This window comes from Bos mutus, chromosome 15, assembly GCF_027580195.1.
Source record: "Bos mutus isolate GX-2022 chromosome 15, NWIPB_WYAK_1.1, whole genome shotgun sequence".
In the NCBI taxonomy this organism is placed as follows: Eukaryota; Metazoa; Chordata; class Mammalia; order Artiodactyla; family Bovidae; genus Bos; species Bos mutus.
In genome coordinates this window covers 36,396,052-36,415,189 of record NC_091631.1, presented here as the reverse complement: position 1 = coordinate 36,415,189, position 19,138 = coordinate 36,396,052, and the positions used below count along the sequence as shown (strand labels likewise).

The window sequence follows — 19,138 nt, the reverse complement described above, 5'->3', positions numbered from 1 at the left end:
GCTGTGATTCCACCTAGTATCAGTAACTTCTGAAGATGGGGTAATATGCATGTTGTTCATGATTCTGCATTTTGATCACTGTATCAAATACTCAGAATATATCAGCTATACCAAAAGTCACAGTGTGCTTCTGTTGAGTCAGACAAGTACTTAGTATTGGGTTAGTGAACTTTTTTGTGAGATTGAGCTGTTAGTTGCTTATAGCACTGATACTGTATGATGAGATTTAAAGCAGTTTCCTCTTAATTTGTACTGTATATATCTGAGTGATATGGCGAAAATGAATCTTTTTGTTTTAGTATAATTTTAGCACCCAGCTGGTGCCAGTGGTAAAGAACCTGCCTGCCAGTGCAGGAGACCAAAGAAACATGGGTTCAATCCCTGGGTTGGGAAGATCCTCTGGAGGAGGAAATGGCAACACACTCCACTGTTCTACTTGGAAAATCCCATGAACAAAGAAGCCTGGTGGGCTACAGGCCATGGAGTCGCAAAGAGTCAGACACGACGGAAGTGACTTAATACACAGATAGGGCAGCATTTTTAATCTCTAGAAGAATACTACCATGAATAACGTTTATTGAGTATTCAACTTATGCTAGGTACTGTGATAAGTACTTTACATGAATTAACTCATTTAATCCTCATAGTACCCCTTAATGTGGTCTACCCTGGTGGCTCAGTGGTAAAGAACGCATGTGCCAATGCAGGAGATGTGATTTTGATCCCTGAGTTGGAAAGATCCCCTGGAGAAGGAAATGGCAACCCACTCCAGTGTTCTTGCCTTGGAAATCCCATGGATAGAGAAGCCTGATGGGCTACAGTCCATGGGGTCACAGTGAGTTGGACGCGACCTACTGACTAAACAGCAAAAAATGAAATCCTTCATGTAGATAATATTAAATAAACACAGACACACGTATTTTATGGGTAAAGAAACTAAGATCCAGAGAGGTTAGGTAATGTGTTCAAGTCACATGGTTAAGGAGCTGTTTGAGTAAGCTTAAATACTAGTTCCAGAACTCTGCCCTTGACCACATCTTTGTACTTCATTATTTTTTAATAGCTTTGTGTGGATGATCTTGTTTAATGGACACAATAAGCCTGTGAAGTAGGCAGAGTAAACAGTATTATCTTCATTTTACAGGGGAGGAATTTGAGTCTAGAGAGCCTCAAGTGTTTTGACTCCTAGCAATGGCACCCCTCTCCAGTACTCTTGCCTGGAAAACCCCATGGACAGAGGAGCCTGGTGGGCTGCAGTCCATGGGGTTGCTAAGAGTCAGACATGACTGAGCCACTTCCCTTTCACTTTTCACTTTCATGCATTGGAGAAGGAAATGGCAACCCATTCCAGTGTTCTTGCCTGGAGAATCCCAGGGACGGGGGAGCCTGGTGGGCTGCCGTCTATGGGGTCGCACAGAGTCGGACATGACTGAAGCGACTTAGCAGCAGCAGCAGCAGCTGGTGCTTATTTCCTTTTAACATAGTATATTCTAGAAACATTTAGGCTTTAAGAAGTCAAGTTCAAGAATAATGGGAATACTATAATGTAGCTCCTTGTACTTGTTAACCCAGGCTCCTCAAAGTCCATTTGTATGACTAGGTTGGTGGAAAAGTAGAAAATGAAAACTGATTGATTCAGGTCAGTTTGATTAGCTGTTCAGTTTCTTTATATAACCCATCTGAGTTAAAGTGAAAAAAGTACATCTTTATCCTGATTATGTCATCTCTTTGCATTGTATGAAATGAACATCTCCCCCTTCCCCCTTTTTTTCCCTCTGAAAAGAGAAGATTTTGTTGACAGAATCTTGTGAACTGGATAGAGTTTAAAACTTGGTTTGTTTTTAGGTATGAAGTTGCATCTATCTGGTTTTTAGATACGTTTCAAGCATCATCTCCTAATACATGCTGTCATGCTTGACCACCTACCTAAATTCTCCAAGCTTTCTTTAACCTCCTTTATGCACTTTTTTTTTGTGCCCATTAAATACCCTTCTTTCTCTTGTCTGCCAAATGAGTTCAGGCATAAGCTCATCTCTGAAGCCTTTTCTGATGAAGACTGAGACTGAGTTGTTTTGTGTTCCTTGTGTTCCTCTGGTACTTTGTGTATACTTCTATATAGCCTTGATAACTACATTATAATTTTAGTTATGTGTGTGTCTTAGAATGGGAGTTCTTTAGGGCAAATAGTTTGCTGTGTTGGACTTGATATTCCAGACACATAGCATAGTAGGTGCTCTTTAAGTGTTAATAAATAAGTAGTGATGGTGTTCTGAGAAGAGGAATAGCAGTGTGTTCTCACTTGTTATTTTCTTGTTGTCTTTTACAGCTATGCATGCCCAAAGGGCTGGCATTCAAGACTCAGGCTGATCCCAGGGAGCCTCAGTTCCATGCCTTTATTATCACTAGGGAGGATGGCTCTCGGACCTTTGGGTTTGCTCTCACGTTTTATGAGGAGGTGACTAGCAAGCAGATCTGCAGTGCAATGCAGACCCTCTACCACATGCATAATGCAGAGTATGATGTCCTCCATGCTCCACTTGCTGATAGCCGAGACCTCAGTGGCATGGAGGATGGTGATGGCACTCCTGGGACCAAGCTGCAGCGCTTCAACTCCTACGACATTAGCAGAGATACACTCTACGTCTCTAAGTGCATCTGCCTCATCACGCCCATGTCCTTCATGAAAGCATGTCGGAGTGTGCTGGAACAGCTTCACCAGGCAGTCACTTCGCCTCAGCCCCCTCCACTGCCCCTTGAGAGCTACATATACAATGTACTATATGAGGTGCCACTCCCACCTCCTGGCCGGTCCTTGAAGTTTTCTGGTGTCTATGGGCCAATCGTCTGCCAGAGACCAAGTACCAATGAGCTTCCCCTGTTCGACTTTCCTGTCAAAGAGGTCTTTGAACTGCTTGGGGTGGAGAATGTGTTTCAACTTTTTACTTGTGCCCTTCTGGAGTTTCAAATCCTGCTCTACTCACAGCGTAAGTCAGTGCTTACTAGAGCTCTCTTCCTGACTAGGGCCTCTCTTTTTTTCCAATTCAGGTAACTGGGGGTGACTGTAAAGGCCAAGGGCTGTTAGAGTTTGAGCAGAATCCACATCTTTTGCTTTCCATGACTCATCAGCTTTTGTAAATTCCAAGTATGTGAATTGTCAACCAATTGCAAAGAACAAATACAGAATTCCCTATTTAGCATTAACTAAATTAACTTGTGGCGCTAGTGGTAAAGAACCCAGCTTCCAAGGCAGGAGACAGAAGTGATGTGGGTTTGATCCCTGGGTTGGGAAGACCCCCTGGAGGAGGAAATGGCAACCCACTCCAGTATTCTTGCCTAGAGAATCCCATGGACAGAGGAGCCTGGTGGCCTATGGTCCATACAGTTCCAAAGAGCCAGATATGACTGAGATGACTTAGTATGCACACGTGCTGGATGGCAAACTAATGGAACATGAGAGGTCTACCATTTCTTATTGACTATCATCATGGCCTTTTGCTGGACTCTCCAGTCTGGGAGGAGAACCCTGTCTCCTAAGTCTGGCTGATGGCTGAAAAGAGGAGGCAGGAGTTGATGTTTGTGGGACACACTTTTACCAGTTTGTCCTATCACTCTGCAGAGTTGTTTCTGCCCCTTCCTCAGCCTGACGGTAGTGATGACCCTTCATATATTTGAAAAAATGAAGATGTGTTGCTTTTTTCTGTTGTTTGTTATAACTGAATTGTTTTTATAAATGAGATGTTAAGTGATTTTGAGCAGTGGATTTGGACAAAACAATAAAGTAGAGCAGAAGGAAAAAATATTTATTAAGGGAGTGAATTAAGTAACATGAAATTTGTTCATTCAGAACATATTTACTGAGAGTATGTTGTGTGCCAGGCGTTATTCTAGGGGCTAGAGATTCAGGGTGGACAAAATAGATAAACATTCCTGCTATAATAGAACTTACATTTCAGTGGGAAAGAGGTGATTTTTGCTTGCTTGGCTTGTGAGCTCTTAGTTCCCCAACCCCAACCCAAACCCCAAATCTAGGCCCTGGCAGTGGAAGCACCGAGTCTTAATCATTGGACTGATAGGGAATTCCCCCCACCCCTCTCTTTTTTGGAGAGGTGATTAAATAGATAAATGTACAGTATGTCAGGTGCTAATAAAAATAGTAATTTTAATAAAAAGTTAAACAGTAAAGAGGATAGTATTGGGGGAAGGGAAATTCCAGTTTTTGATAGAGTGATTAGATTAGACCTCTCTGAGTGATCCATGTTAATGTTTGTAGGAAAAGTTTTCCAGGCAAAGAGCACAAGAAATAGAAAGGTTCTGAGACAAAAATGTAGTTAGTATGTCCAGGAACAGTGAGGGTGCTTGATGGATAAAATGGTGTGAGAGAGCAGGCGCTTAATAGCAGATGGTGTTAGAGACTTAACAGGAGGCCAAATTGTAGAGTCCTGTAGGCCACTGTAAGGACTTTGTTACTCTGAGATGTTTAGTCATTGGAGGTTTTAAGATTTTTGACTTTTTATTTTGAAATCATTCCCAGCTTATAGAAGAGTTGTAAGAAATATTCAAAGAACTCTTGTATACTCTGCCACAATTCACCAATTGTTAACATTTGGGTGCATTGTTTTATCATTCCCTCTGTATCTCTGTATGTGTGTGAACATAAATGAACCATTGAGAGTCACTGTAGATTCCATGTTCCTTGATTCCTTAGTACTTCAGCTTTTATTTTGTAAGAACAAGAACATTTTTTAACATAGCCATAATATGATTAATAAATTTAGGAAATTTAACATTGACAAAATAATAATACTGTATTCAGCTTTTATTTACCATTGTTCAATAATGTCCTTTATGATAAATTTTTAAAAATTGAGGGATAGTTGATACACTGTTATGTAAGTTTCAGGCATACACCATAGTGATTCATGATTTTTAAGGGTTATATTTCAGTTGTAGTTGTTATAAAATATTGTCAGAGAATACAGACAATATTCCCTGTGTTCCCTGCATTGTACAATAGGTCCTTGTAGCTTATTTTATACATAATAGTTTTTACCTCTCATTTGTTTGTTCTCTATATCTATGAGTCTGTTTCTTTTTTGTTATAACCTAGTTTAATTTCTTAGACTCTACATAAAAGTGAATGATAATTAAAAAATTCCTGGTTCAGAATTTTAGTCCAGTAACATATGCAGTATGCATATTGCTTTTAGTAGTCAATTCTTCATGTCTCTCATGACTGACGTTTTTGTAGAGTACAGGCAAGGTATTTTGTAGAATGAACGTCCATTTAGGTTTTTCTTCTGATGTTTCCTTCTGGCTAGATTCAGGTTATACATTTTTGGCTGTGATATCACAGAAGTGATGTAGTGGTTCTCTCAGTGCATTATATCAAGAGGCACATCATGTCTGTTTTTATCACAGGAGGCACATGATGTTCGCTTGTCCCATTTTTGATAATGTTAATTTGATCACTTGGTTAAGATGACGTCTGCTGAATTTCTTAACTGAACATTATCATTTTTTCCCTTTGTAATTAATAACTAATTTGTGAGTTGATACTTTGAAACTCTGTAAATTTATTGTTGCTCTTCAGAGTTTTACCTAATAGCTTTAGCATTCTTTGATAATTCTAGTCTGAATTAGTTACCAGGCTGGTTGCTTTTTACTGTGAGGAAGAACATTTCATTCTCCCTTGTTTATTATTGTATGGACTCATATTTTTATTTTATTCAGTAGGTTATATGGTCCATTACTATAATTAATTTTTTTTATTTTGAGGTCAAATTGTTCCAGATATGGTCCATGGGCCAAGTCTGAATAATGTTAGTTAGGAGGCCATTGTAATAATCGCAGTGAGACTCTATGTTGTCTCTTCACTAAGGAGGTAACAGCAAAGTGGTGTGAAATGATTGGATTCTGGATATGATTTGAAGTAATAGAGACTGTGTTGAATTGAATAGTGTCCATCTAAAATGGACAGCCAGTAGTTAGCTCCAGTTAATTCCTTTGGAAATCCTGGCCTGATGTTTCTAGATCTTCCAGTTTTTCACGAGGACCCAGATTTTTTATGTGAAATTTTTGATTTTTAAACATTCGTAACAATGTTCTTGTTAAACACTGCAGAACAAATAAGAAAAGCCTCTGTTGACTGAGTGTGGTTCCTGAGGCTTCACTTTGCAACTTGTTTTAAGTAATGATGTTTCAGACTCCTGTCTCCTGGGTGATGTATAGACTTGTGTAAGTCTTGTTGCTTTTTTAGTTACTGTTTCTTGACTGTGCTCAGTCACTCAGTCGTGTCACACTCTGCGGTCCCATGGACTGTAGCCCGCCAGGGTACTCTGTCCATGGGATTCTCTAGGCAAGAATACTGGAGTGGGTTGCCATACCCTCCTCTAGGGGATCTTCTTGACCTAGGGATGGAACCCGTGTCTTCTGCATTGGCAGGCAGATTCTTTACCACTAGTGCCACCTGGGAAGCCCATGTTTCTTGAAACAGCTGACACTGAAAAACATGGGTTTTAATTACATGGATCCACTTTTGTGTGGATTTTTTTCAATAAATATGTACTATAAGAATGAACAATCCATGGTTGTTTGAATCCTTGAATGTGGAACTGTGGATAGAGAGTGGAGTGAAGTGAAGTGAAAGTTGCTCAGTCGTCTCTGACTCTTTGCAACCCCATGGCCTGTAGAGTCCATGGGATTCTCCAGACCTTGAAGTGGGTAGCTATTCCCTTCTCCAGGGGATCTTCCCTGCCCAGGGATTGAACCCAGGTCTCCCTCATTGCAGGCAGCTTCTGTACCGGCTGAGCCACCAGGGAAGCAGAGGGCCACCTGTAAATGTTTGAGATGATGAAGTTTTAGTCATCAGCTTTTAATTATTGCATTACTAGTTAAACAAAAAAACCAAAAACTATTTCCAGGTCATGTTTAGTCAGGAACAACGTGTAAGCTGCTCCAGAGTTTTATTGGTGACCACACAGGATGCTTTGCTAAAACTTCTCTATCTAGTTGATGCATATCAGCTTCTGCTCACTTCCTACTCATTTGTCTTCATTTTCTGGAAAGCTTTTTGTTACTTATAACTCCTTTAAGCTGGGATTTGCTTAAATAGTGGGCTGAGTTTTTAGTGAATAAAGCTGTTTAACCCCTGTGAAAACTCACTCATTTGAAATCAACCATTCCAAGAGGATATTACTCATATGGTTTTAAAATTTTTGTTCCTACTTTGTCCTTAAGTATCAAACCATCATACCATTTGTAAATAGTAACTTGTTAAATTTTGATTTTAATAAATCTATTGTATTGGCTTTGCTTATTTTAAAAACAAAACTCCAAAAACAAAAAGAAAAAAAAGTCTAGAAATTGCATCCTAAAGAAAAGCTAAACTTTGAACATAAGCCTTCTCTTCCAAGCTATGCTCCCTGACCTAGAATAGGCTTTTGAGTAATGAAAATCAGTCTTCTGAGTCTGTCAAGTTCTAGGGAAGGTTTTTATCAAACTGTTAAAATGACACTAGGTTGTCAGGTTGGGGGCAGACTTAGCTAAGGGTAGAAAACCAGCTTCTGCTTGGTTGGTGGTTCTTTGGTCTTGATCTTGACTGCAGAGTTCACATCAGCTCTTTATAGAATGCAGACTCATTTAAGTGGTAAATGAGGTGTTTGGCATTCATGCTGAATAGAAACCAGACCACAGTTCCTTTTCTTTTTGTTCTAGTTCTCTACCCTCTTTCTACCTAAGAGAATCTACTTAGCATTCTCATTTAGTATTTAGAGCAAGTTGCCATTTATGAATTCTGTTGTATTTCTATTAAATGTTATAATGAGAATGGACCTGTGTATGTGTTGGGGGAGGGGGTATACTTCAGCATGTGATCCACTGAGGTTTCTGCGTTGTCTCTCTGATACCCATAAGAGAATCATGCTCTGAGCATACCCTTGCTGAAGTTTACACTGTTCTTTCTACATGTGGAATTGTATTAAACATTTTAAATTACCATTGGAGAAGCAAATGCCTTGTTTTTGACTGGTTTGTGTGTATGTGTTTATTTTTTTGACCTAGATTACCAGCGACTGATGACTGTGGCGGAGACAATTACAGCTCTCATGTTTCCTTTCCAGTGGCAGCATGTCTATGTTCCTATTCTCCCGGCTTCTCTCCTACATTTCTTAGATGCTCCTGTGCCATACTTGATGGGCTTGCATTCCAATGGCTTGGATGACCGGTCAAAACTGGAGCTGCCTCAAGAGGTAAGAGAAATGTGGAGCTTAGGTGCTGGTGCCTGTGGCCCTGATACAAGATTTGGGAGACAAGAGCTTTGGGATGAGTCCAGGGTGGTATTGCCAAGTTTGTTTTCTTTTATTTTGGAGAACATAAATAACTTTCCAGGAAAAAAGTAAAAATAATGAACATTTAGCTCAATTTATATCATTCCGGAAACACTTATCACCTGACATACATTTATTGTAATCTCTGTGTTTATACTATTATGAACTGCCTTTTTCATGCACATTTTTTTAAACACAGGATTTTATGTATTTTTAAGACATTTATTAGAAAATCTTATTATGTAAAATTTTAAATTTACATGGAAGAGAGTAGCATATTTCAATACTTAGCTTCAACAGTTATCATACATTTAAATTGTATTTTATTTATATACTATTTCATATTATTTAAAGAAATTCCACATAATATGATTTTATAGCTACTTTAGTAGCCAGACTTATGTTAATAAATCATTGGTTTTCTTTTACAGGCCACAGTTGCTCTGTAAAAGTTGACCAGATCATGGTGATTCTTGTAGTACTGAGACATCTTTGAAAATTTTCCTTGCTCAAGATAATTTAGGCCTTGAGATAATGCATTTCCTCTCTTGCTGTGAGAATGGCCTGTTCAAAGTCTTTTCTATTGTTTTAAATACTAACATAACTGATTAAAAATAAGTATTTATTTAGTACTTCATTCTAAAATAAATTTAAAGCACCCTTAGAAATAAGATTGTTTACTGTTTATTTTCCTAGAACTACAGGTAAAACTCGTCTACCTCTTTTGGTCATTTGGTGGCTGGTATGAAACTAGCTGGGGGAATTGGGCTTTACTACTCTGAATTTCATAGTCAGTGGAAAGGCCTGGGAAGAACACTTTGGAGTATTCACACAATGGTCTCATCCCTCTACCAGTGATTTTTTGGGGGAAGATTTTTATGTATAACTGAGGAATATGAGTAAAAGGACCTCCAAAGAAGAAGCCATTCTCATGGAATTGGGTCTGAGCAGCCTCATGTTTTTGGGCATGTCTGGGTAGCCACAGTGATGAACAATCCTGATAATTAGATCATACCTCCAATATTTAAATTATATTCAGATGCATCTCTTTTTCTCTGTCCTTTGGTTTTAGAATCAAAATGTCTTCTTTGTAGTTTTTGCTTTTTTACTTCCTTGCTTCTTTGATTTTATAGTGCTTTGTGCTTTTTGGGGTGGGACAAGGTGAATTAAGAAAGAAAAGATCTAAATGATGTCAGCTAAAAAAAAAATTCAGAAGTCTGCAAAAAGAACAGAGTTTATTTGGGGACTTAAGATTTGCAATTGGGGAGAATCAGATTTGGTAACCCCTGAAAGAGTGTTCCAAGGAAGAGAAAGAATCGGGGCCTTATAAGGACAAAAAACCATGAAGTTGTTAAAAGTTGCCCTGTGAGAGTTGGGATCGACTCTAACCTAAGTCAGAATATTTGTCCTTAAGAAATCACAAGTTATTTTATGGTAGGGGTCCTATAAATATATAGACTGTCACAAATTGTTTAAGGGTAAGGGCCTTTTAGTATCTTGAGTTTTTGGAGGTGTTCTAGGTGATTTCATCAGGCCAAAAGGTCTAAATCCGTCCAGACTGAGTCGTGCAAACATGATACCTCCTTAGTGGCCTCCTGACTCCATTTTAGAGATCTCTTTTAGCAATACTGACTCCATTTTGATTTTCACAATGATGGAGAATACCATTGCATTTTGGGGTATTGGGTTTTTCTATGTATTTGTCTACTGATAAATATGCCTGAAGAGTAGATATCAAAGATTGGAGTGTGGAGAGCTTTTTGTTGTTGCTTTAAATGATTGCATATTTAATATTGGCACTTCTTACTGGTAAACCTAACTATAATTTTGTAGAAGTCAAATGAGAATAACAGTAGAAATGATTCAAGGTAGAAAGGCAAAGAGGCATGCATAATCTGATAAATAGGTCACTAGGCAAGAAGCCAGATTTCTGTTTTATTTTCATCTTTGGCATCAGCTGGCTGTACACTTGCGGTCAAGTTCTATTTCCTGTAGGGTCTCTCAGTATCATTCTGTGTGTGCTTCGGGTATGTGGGTGTGTGAAGAGGCTGCTGGGAGACCAGCAGTTTTCTTAACAGGACTGTTTGAGAGACTGTGGGTTGTTTGAGAAACCCAGAATCTCACTCTGTTCTGGGATGTTGGAGCTTCCACTTTGCAGCCGCCACTGTTGCTGCATCTTTTGTACTCTGCCTCTCCTTGTGGTCCCCTTGAGAAGGAGTGGTAGGTTGGAGAATACCTGTGTGTAGTTTATAAGCAGTTCTAGGGTTCAGAGTCCCACTTCATCCAGCCAGTCCCTCTGAAGATCATGTGTTTGTGGGGATAGTTACACAGCTGGATATTTTCTACCTTAATTTTTAGCAGATGACCTCTGGGATAGCTGAGTCTGTGTAGTCCCCCTGGTAAACTTTAGGCTAGTAAGGAACGAGGGGGTTTCTCAAGGAGTAAAGCATCATCAAAGGTACACATAATGAATGGAGAGTGATAATATTTTTGAAAGATAATTTTAAGATGTCTCAGAGATGATACATTTATAGTTTCAAATTCTAACTGCACAGAAGTATAAAGTAAAAAATTACCTCAGATTTTACCACCCAGAGATAACTAAGGCTGGGAAATTCACTTAGGCCTTTGCAAGTGGACATCATTAGGGTATTGGGGTCGGGCACACTCGATCTATAAAAGGGACTTTATCCAGAGGCATAAAGAGTGTACATTCCCTAACCCCCCCAAGTCAGAATTCATCAGTTGCTGCCCCATCTTTGGGTATCAGAAGTCTGTGAAAAGCTCTTTGTTTCTTTTTACACCAACACATGAGCTCAGCTGGCTCTGAGCAAGTGAGAGTGCTGTGCTGCTTTTGTGAAGCTTTCTTTGTCCTGTGCTTCTCTTTTGGGTTTCATTGTCTGAGCACAGGAAGGAGGCAGTTCCTCCACAACTGTGTTGGGGGAGGGGGTGTTCCTTCTTTCTGTCTTGGGCCCCTCTTTCTTTCCTTCTTTTTCAGGATACTTTGTCAGTAGCTTTTCCCTAGTAATCTGTTGAGACTAACCAGTGAGGCTGTCTGTGATTTGGTGCTAGGAACTCAGGGCTGGGAAAGACCATTGTGATCTTTTGCAGGAAGGGATTTGGGAAACTTCTGTGGTTTGGGATATCTCTGTGATCACTGCCCCAGAGTAGCTAAGTCTTCCCATGGCCTCTCCTGATGAGATAGAAGGTTAACTGAAGAAAACTGATCACTTGGGTTCAGTGCCTCTTCCAGGCTTCTTCTTGTCCCTCAAGCTATTTGCAGGAGTTGGCCTCTTTTCAGATAAGGAAAGGGGTTTGAGGTAGATTTCAAGTTATTTCTATTTGTCAGAGCCCTCTGTGTCCTGACAGGAAAGAGCATGAAGCTGTTGTGCTGGTAGCTGAATGGCGTTCTTTTCATTTTGCCTTCTTATCCCTACCGGCCTCAGCCCAACTCTGAAGAATGGCTAGTAGTTTTGTCTCAGAGGCTCCTGTCTTAACCTCTGAAGTGCACCTGAGCTGCTTTCTTTTCTCCAGCCGCCCCTGTCCAGGAGTATCTGCAATATGTGGATACAGCATTTGGAGTTTATCAGATTCTTCACAGATGTTCTGTGTTTGGTCAAGAGCAGTGGGAGAAACGGCAGCCAAGCATTGTTGAGTGGATGTAGTTGTGTTTAGCTGCCTCTATGTTTCCTATTGAACAAACTGTTTTTTCCCCCCTCTAAAAAGAGGAGAACCAAGAAGATAAATAATTGCACTGTGTGCCTCTGGGGGGAGGGGTCACAGTGCTTTCTTCCGTTAGCTGTATGGACAGGGCTTGTGAGGCAGGTGATTTTCAAGACTAGATGATTTAATTCTGTCTTTACTATATTTTTTAATTGCTTGATCCAAAGGCATTTATGATTTTAAAATCTTAAAGGAATAAAAGTAAAAGTAGGTGTTATTTTTAGGTGTTAAACATGTATTAGCTCTTTAACAAGGAAGCATTTAACAAGGATGGAAGGGTTCAAAGTTGTTTTCTAGTGGAGGAACTCTGGAAAGTGGACTTTAAAGTGATTCTTCTAATTTTTGAATCTTGGTTATGGGAAAGTTCTCTTTAGTTATGGATTTGTTAATGGAGTAATTTATGCAGTCAGCAAATGTGTATTGAACGAATGCATACATGGCACATGGACATGTTAAAACATGAAATTTTCATAGATTGAGAGTCTGTGGAATAGTTAGATAAAGCTGGACTTACTATATGGTCCTCCTGCCTCCTAGAATATAAGACTTACTGATACAGGGATAAATAGCAGAAACAGTGGAACAGCATTTTGATATATAATAATACATACCATGTCAAAGAACTTTTTAGTAATGGAGCGGGAAAAATTGCTTGTCCATAGGAAAAAAAGGATTCTTACCTTAATCACATAACAAAGTGAACTTGAGGTGGAATAAGCATTTAAATGTCAAAAGCAAAAATTTAAATCATCTAGAAGAAAACATTAGTACAGTCTTGATCTCGGGGTAGGAACTTTGTGAACAAGATGAAGAAAACACTTTCCATAAAATAAAAGATTGACAAATTTGATTTTTTTAATTAAGAAAAAGACATTTTAAAATGAAAAGATAAAAGCTAGGAGAAGATATGTATAGGACACATACAACCTATAAAGAGTTATCATCAGGAGATTATAAAGAACTTTTGCAAATAGGTAAGAAGATGAGCAACCCAATAGATAAATGGGCTAAACATATGAAGAGAGATTGCATAAAAAATACACATTTCTTGTAATCAGGAAAGTGTAAATTAAATGTACCCAGTCAAGTGGAAACAGTATCTGACTTTATTTTCTTGTGCTCCAAAATCACTGCAAGTGGTGACTGCAGCCATGAAATTAAAAGATGCTCCTTGGAAGAAAAGCTATGACCAACCTAGAGAGCATATTAGAAAGCAGAGGCATTACTTTGTCAACAAAGGTCCATCTAGTCAAAGCTATGGTTTTTCCAGTAGTCATGTATGGATATGAGAGTTGAACCATAAAGAAAGGTGAGCACCGAAGGATGGATGTTTTTGAACTATGGTGCTAAGGAAGACTGGAGAGTCCCTTGGACTGCAAAGAGGTCAAACCCTAAAACCCTAAAGGAAGTCAGTCCTAAATATTCATTGGAAGGACTGATGCTGAAGCTCCAATACTTTGGCCACCTGATGCAAATAACTGACTTATTGGAAAAGACCCTGATGCAGGGAAAGATTGAAGGCAGGAGGAGATGGGGACAACAGAGGATGAAATGGTTGGATGGCATCCCTGACTTGATTGATATAAGTTTGAGCAAGCTCCGGGAGTTGATGATGGACAGGGAAGCCTGGCTTGCTGCAGCCCATAGGGTTGCAAAGAGTTGGACACGACTGAGCGACTAAACTGAACTCAAGTGGGTATATTAAGAAATCTGATGATACCAAGTTTTGGAAAATACTTGGATTATTAGTAGGATCACTTTAGATTGTTGGCAAAAATGTAAATTGTTATAACCATTTTGGAATGCAGCTAGGACTTATCTTGTAAAATTGAATATTTGCATACATTATGACATAGCAGTTTCACTCCTAGGATATAACCAAGAGAAAATCTTGTACTTGTGTCCAAGAAAACATGTATGAAAGTGTAAAAGCAATACACAGGAAGCTAATTGAAGGCCTTTTGATGAGAAGATTGATAAATTGTTATATATACACACAGTGGGATATTGTATAAGAGTGAAAATGAATAATGGATAGTTAAATAAAACAAAACGGCTGATTGTTAGTAACTCAATGTTGAGTGAAGAAAAGTAGTACCACAAGACTACTTAAAGAGCAGTGATCCTTTTACAGAATTTAAAAACAAGCAAAGAATCTAAAGGCATGTATACATATGTGATAAATGAAAAAAGGCAAAAAGATAACATAGAATTCAAGATAGTGATTACCTGGGGGTAAAACTGTGTAGGTTGGGGAGAAGTACATTGGTAGATAAAAATATTGGTAATTTCTAGTTTCTGGGTTGGACTGGTTTAAAAAAATAACGTCTTTAAGATTGTTCCCAGAAAGTTGTCAACTCACATTCCCAGTAACAGTCTTTGTTTCCTAGTAACTTTGCCAGGGTTGGACACTGTAAATCTTTTACATTTTTGCTAACTTAGTAGGTAAAAATATTTTGTTTGCATTTCTTGGTTTATTAGTGAAACTGAACATCTTTTCATATATTCGAAATTAACAGAAACTTCTTCTGTTTGCCTTTCATAGCCATTTTCCAGCTGGATGAATTAGCTTTATCTCAATACTTTCTTTGAATATTAATCTTTTACATGTTATGTATGACAATTATTGTTTGCCAGATTATTAAAAAAAAATTTTTAATGGCAGTATTTATACAAGGTTTTTAACCTTGAATAAAGTTTAAAGCTTCCCTCGTAGCTCATTTGGTAAAGAATCTGCCTGCAATGCAGGAGACCCGGGTTTGATTCCTGGGTTGGAAAGATCCCCTGGAGAAGGAAATGGCAACCCACTCCAGTATTCTTGCCTGGAGAATCCCATGGACAGAGGAGCCTTGTAGGCTACAGTCCATGGGGTTGCAAGAGTCAGACACGACTTAGCAACTAAACCACCATCACCACCACCACCACCACCACCACCAAAGTTTAGAAAGCCCAACTCTCTACCCTAAGGCTTAATAGTAATCATTTATATTTTCTTTTAATACTTTTGTGAATGTTTTTATATTTTTTCACTTTTTGTTATGGAAAATGTTGAACATACGTAAAAATAGAGAGGCTAACATCCATTATTGCACAGTAATCATCAACTCATGGCCAACTCTTCTTTCTGTATCCTCCACCCTTTCCCCATTTACCCTACTGGATGAACCCTACTGGATTATTCTGAAGCAGATCTCACCCAACATTATTATGTCATCATGTATTTCATATGTGTCTCTAAAAGGTAGAAATTTTTTTTAATGACAAAGTGGCTTTATTTATATTTAAATCTTCAGTCTATCTCAAATTTATTTTTGAGTATGGTATTATACTTTTAACATTTCTAAATGTCCATTTGTCCCCAAAACATTTATTGACTGATCCATCCACAATAGATTGGTCTGTTCAAGACTATTCTTTTCCAACAGATTGTTGTTTTACATTTGTATTAGAATCCAGCAAGGCAGTTCAGTTCAGTTGCACAGTTATGTCTGACTCTTTGTGACCCCATGGACTGCAGCACGCCAGGCCTCCCTGTCCATCACCAACTCTTGGAGCTTGCTTAAACTCAGTCAGTAATGCCATCCAACCATCTCATCCTCTGTTGTCCCTTCTCCTCCTGCCTTTAGTCATTCCTAGCATTAGGGTCTTTTCAAATGAGTCAGCTCTTCGCATAGGTGGCCAAAGTACTGGAGCTTCAGCTTCAGCATCAGTCCTTCCAATGAATATTCAGGACTGATTCTCTTTAGTGTTGACTGGTTGGATCTCCTTGTTGTCCAAGGGACTCTCAAGAGTCTTCTCCAGCACCAAAATTCAAAAGCATCAATTCTTTGGCACTTCGCTTTCTTTATAGTCCAACTCTCACATCCATACATGACTATTGGAAAAACCAAAGCTTTGACTAGATGGACCTTTGTTGGCAAACTAATGTCTCTGCTTTTGAATATGCTATCTGGGTTGGTCATAACTTTTCTTCCAAGGAGTAAGCGTCTTTTAATTTCATGACTGCAGTCACCATCTGCAGTGATTTTGGAGCCCAAGAAAAGAAAAGAAAGTCTGTCACTGTTTCCATTGTTGCCCCATCTATTTGCCATGAAGTGATGGGATCAGATGCCATGACCTTAGTTTTCTGAATGTTGAGTTTTAAACCAACTTTTTCACTCTCCTCTTTCACTTTCATCAAGAGGCTCTTTAGTTCTTCTTCGCCTTCTAAGTGTGGCCTCAGAATTTTCTTGGGAGAAGGAAATGGCAATCCACTCCAGTATTCTTGCCTAGAGAATCCCATGGACATAGGAGCCTGGTGGGCTGCTGTCCATAGGGTCGCACAAAGTTGGACACGACTGAAGCGACTTAGCATGCATGCATGCATTGGAGAAGGAAATGGCAACCCACTCCAGTATTCTTGCCTGGAGAATCCCAGGGACAGGGGAGCCTGGTGGGCTGCCATCTATGGGGTCACACAGAGTCGGACACGACTGAAGTGACTTAGCAGCAGATGCAGCAGAATTTTCTTGGCTATTTTTTTCTTTTATTTTTATAGGTAAGATTCAGTGAGTTCATCAGATATGCCCTTCAAAAAAGTAAAAATCTTTCTGGAAATTAAAACCATTTTACATTAAATTTACAAATGTGGGGATAATTAGCATCTTTTCATTATGGAATTTTCCTATATAATAATATATAGTGTGTACTTGTGTATATATTCATTTATTGAAATTTTATATTCCACAGTGATAATAACAGTGTCGATTGACATTTATTGTATACTAACACTGTCCTAAATCCTTGATGTTGGTTGTCTCTTTATCCTTGTTATAACAAATGCTTAATTAAGCACATGATAATACTCTGCAGTGAAGCAAATGACAATTGTCTTGGCAATTGGTTCATGGTTATAAGATAAATATACAAAGATACTTGGCAACAGGTTCATGGTTATAAATATACAAAGATAGACGACTTTTCTAATTTATAGCAGCATTACTTGAAAATTCCAACATGGTTGAGAACTATGAAATATTTAAGTTAAACTGAACAAGAAACATACTAAGACCTCTCAGGAGAAGAGTGGATGGTTACGAGCTTGAGGATATGACTGAAGTCAGGCTAGCTGAGTTCAAATCCCGGATGTACTACTTACTAGCTGTGTGACTTTGGACAAGTTACTTAACCTCTCTATGTCAGTTTGTCTGTAAAATAAGGATAACTATTGCCAGGTTGCTTTTTGTTTATCCAGATTACCTGCCTCCCCAGCAGTGTATGAAAGTACTGTCTCACTGTATCCTCTCAGAAGCAGTCTTAAAGCCAGAAGGAAGCACAGAAATCAAGACCAGCCACCAAATCTTACAAATCAGGAATGAGGCTCAGAAAGGAATACTGGCATGCTCAGGGCCATATAGGGAGATAGTGACAGAGTCAGATCTGGTACCCAGACTTTCTGACACTCTCCTAGTACTCTTTCTACTGTTGTAAGAATTTGTGAGTTCAGTAAATATTCTATGAGCATTTACTATGTGAGAATTTGGTGCTAGATTCTAAGCATCTATGTACTTATTATATAATCCTTATCACTAAGGTAAATATTTTTATCTTCATTTTATAACTGAGGAAACAGAGTTTCATAACTTTCCCAAGATACCAAGACTGGAAAGCATCAGGGCAGTATTGGAACTCAGGTCAACCTCCTTCCACCCCATCTTTATGCCACACCTAATTTATCCCCATTGCAGATGTTTGCTCTTTCCTCTCTTGTTGATTATTCCTCTAAATAACTCTGGAGTTGTTCACAGTCCTCCTCCTGTTTTTACTACCAGGCTAACCTCTGCTTTGTGGACATTGACAACCACTTCATTGAGTTACCAGAGGACTTGCCTCAGTTTCCCAACAAATTGGAGTTTGTCCAGGAAGTCTCTGAGATTCTCATGGCATTTGGCATTCCCCCTGAAGGAAGCCTTCACTGTAGCGAGAGTGCTTCCAAGCTGAAGAGGCTCCGGGCCTCTGAACTCGTCTCTGACAAGAGGAATGGAAACATCGCAGGCTCCCCTTTACATTCCTATGAGTTCCTCAAGGAGAATGAAACTATCGCCCGCCTGCAGGCCTTGGTCAAGAGGACTGGGGTGAGCCTGGAGAAGGTAAGATGTTGTATATGGGTCTGAGCTAAGGTGATGACCTGGTCAAATAAAGTATAGGGTAAGAAAGTACCCAGTGCATACCTGTGAGTAGTGAAAGGATGCTCTGTATGGGAGACTCTGGATTTGGCCCTGGCAAACATGATCCTATGTGAATGCTACTTGAATCTAAATCTGGGTAGCTTTTCACTTGGACATCAAGGAGAATCTGCTGTCATTCTCTAAACACTGCAGCAGAGACTTAGAGGGATGATGGTGGCAGTCTGAGTTTGGACCTCTTTCAGATCCATTGCCATGTGAATGTCACAGCAACCTAGAGCACATAGAGCAGGAATTGTTGACTTAGAGAGCCTGAGTGTTTTGCTTAAGATTAAATGCCTCTATGTGGTTGATTTGAAGTTAGAACCTGGCCCTCTTGAATTCTAGTCCTCTGTTCTTCCCGGGGATGTATTAGCTTTCCATTGCCTGACTTTGATGAGACTGTCTGCTTTCCGTAGTTGTTTACTCATCTCTTCACCCTCTCCATTCTCACTGTTATATCACTTTCTTAAATTACATATAAACAAAATAGGGTAATCATTTTGTTGGGCTTTTTTTTTTAGTGCAGTGTGAAGCGTGTCATTTTCCTGGTTTGTTAGTAGTGCAGATATTAAAAAAGAAAAATAATGGCCAGTTAAAGAAGAGCAGAGAAATATTTAGAGAGATTTAAGAGGTTAAAAGAGACCAGTAAGGAAAAAATTTTAGGGAGAAAGGGAACGTTAATATGGGGGAGAAAAAGAGATGAAGGGAGAATGAGAGTCTGACCTTGGTGCTTTGCATTATCATTTTCTTGTTGCCTTCCCAAATTCCTTCTTTCCTGACCCTTGGGATAACTAGTGCCTTTTCTTCTATTGCTGTTTCTCTGCCTGTAATGAGTTTCTCTCCACTTTCATTGAGTTGCTGGATTCCTGCAAGTGGAACACCCTC

At 39.1% G+C, this 19,138-nt stretch overlaps 1 protein-coding gene across 2 annotated transcripts in view; it reads left to right on the top strand.

The window, feature by feature from the left end:
- Nucleotides 1-19,138, top strand: part of DENND5A (DENN domain containing 5A) — a 94,243-nt gene that overhangs the window by 43,854 nt on the left and 31,251 nt on the right. For both annotated transcript variants that reach the window (XM_070383904.1, XM_070383903.1), the window contains exons 4-6: nt 2,327-2,984; nt 8,059-8,246; nt 17,858-18,175. In XM_070383904.1, coding sequence (XP_070240005.1) covers nt 2,327-2,984; nt 8,059-8,246; nt 17,858-18,175 — 1,164 coding nt within the window. The remainder of the gene's footprint in view (nt 1-2,326; nt 2,985-8,058; nt 8,247-17,857; nt 18,176-19,138) is intronic.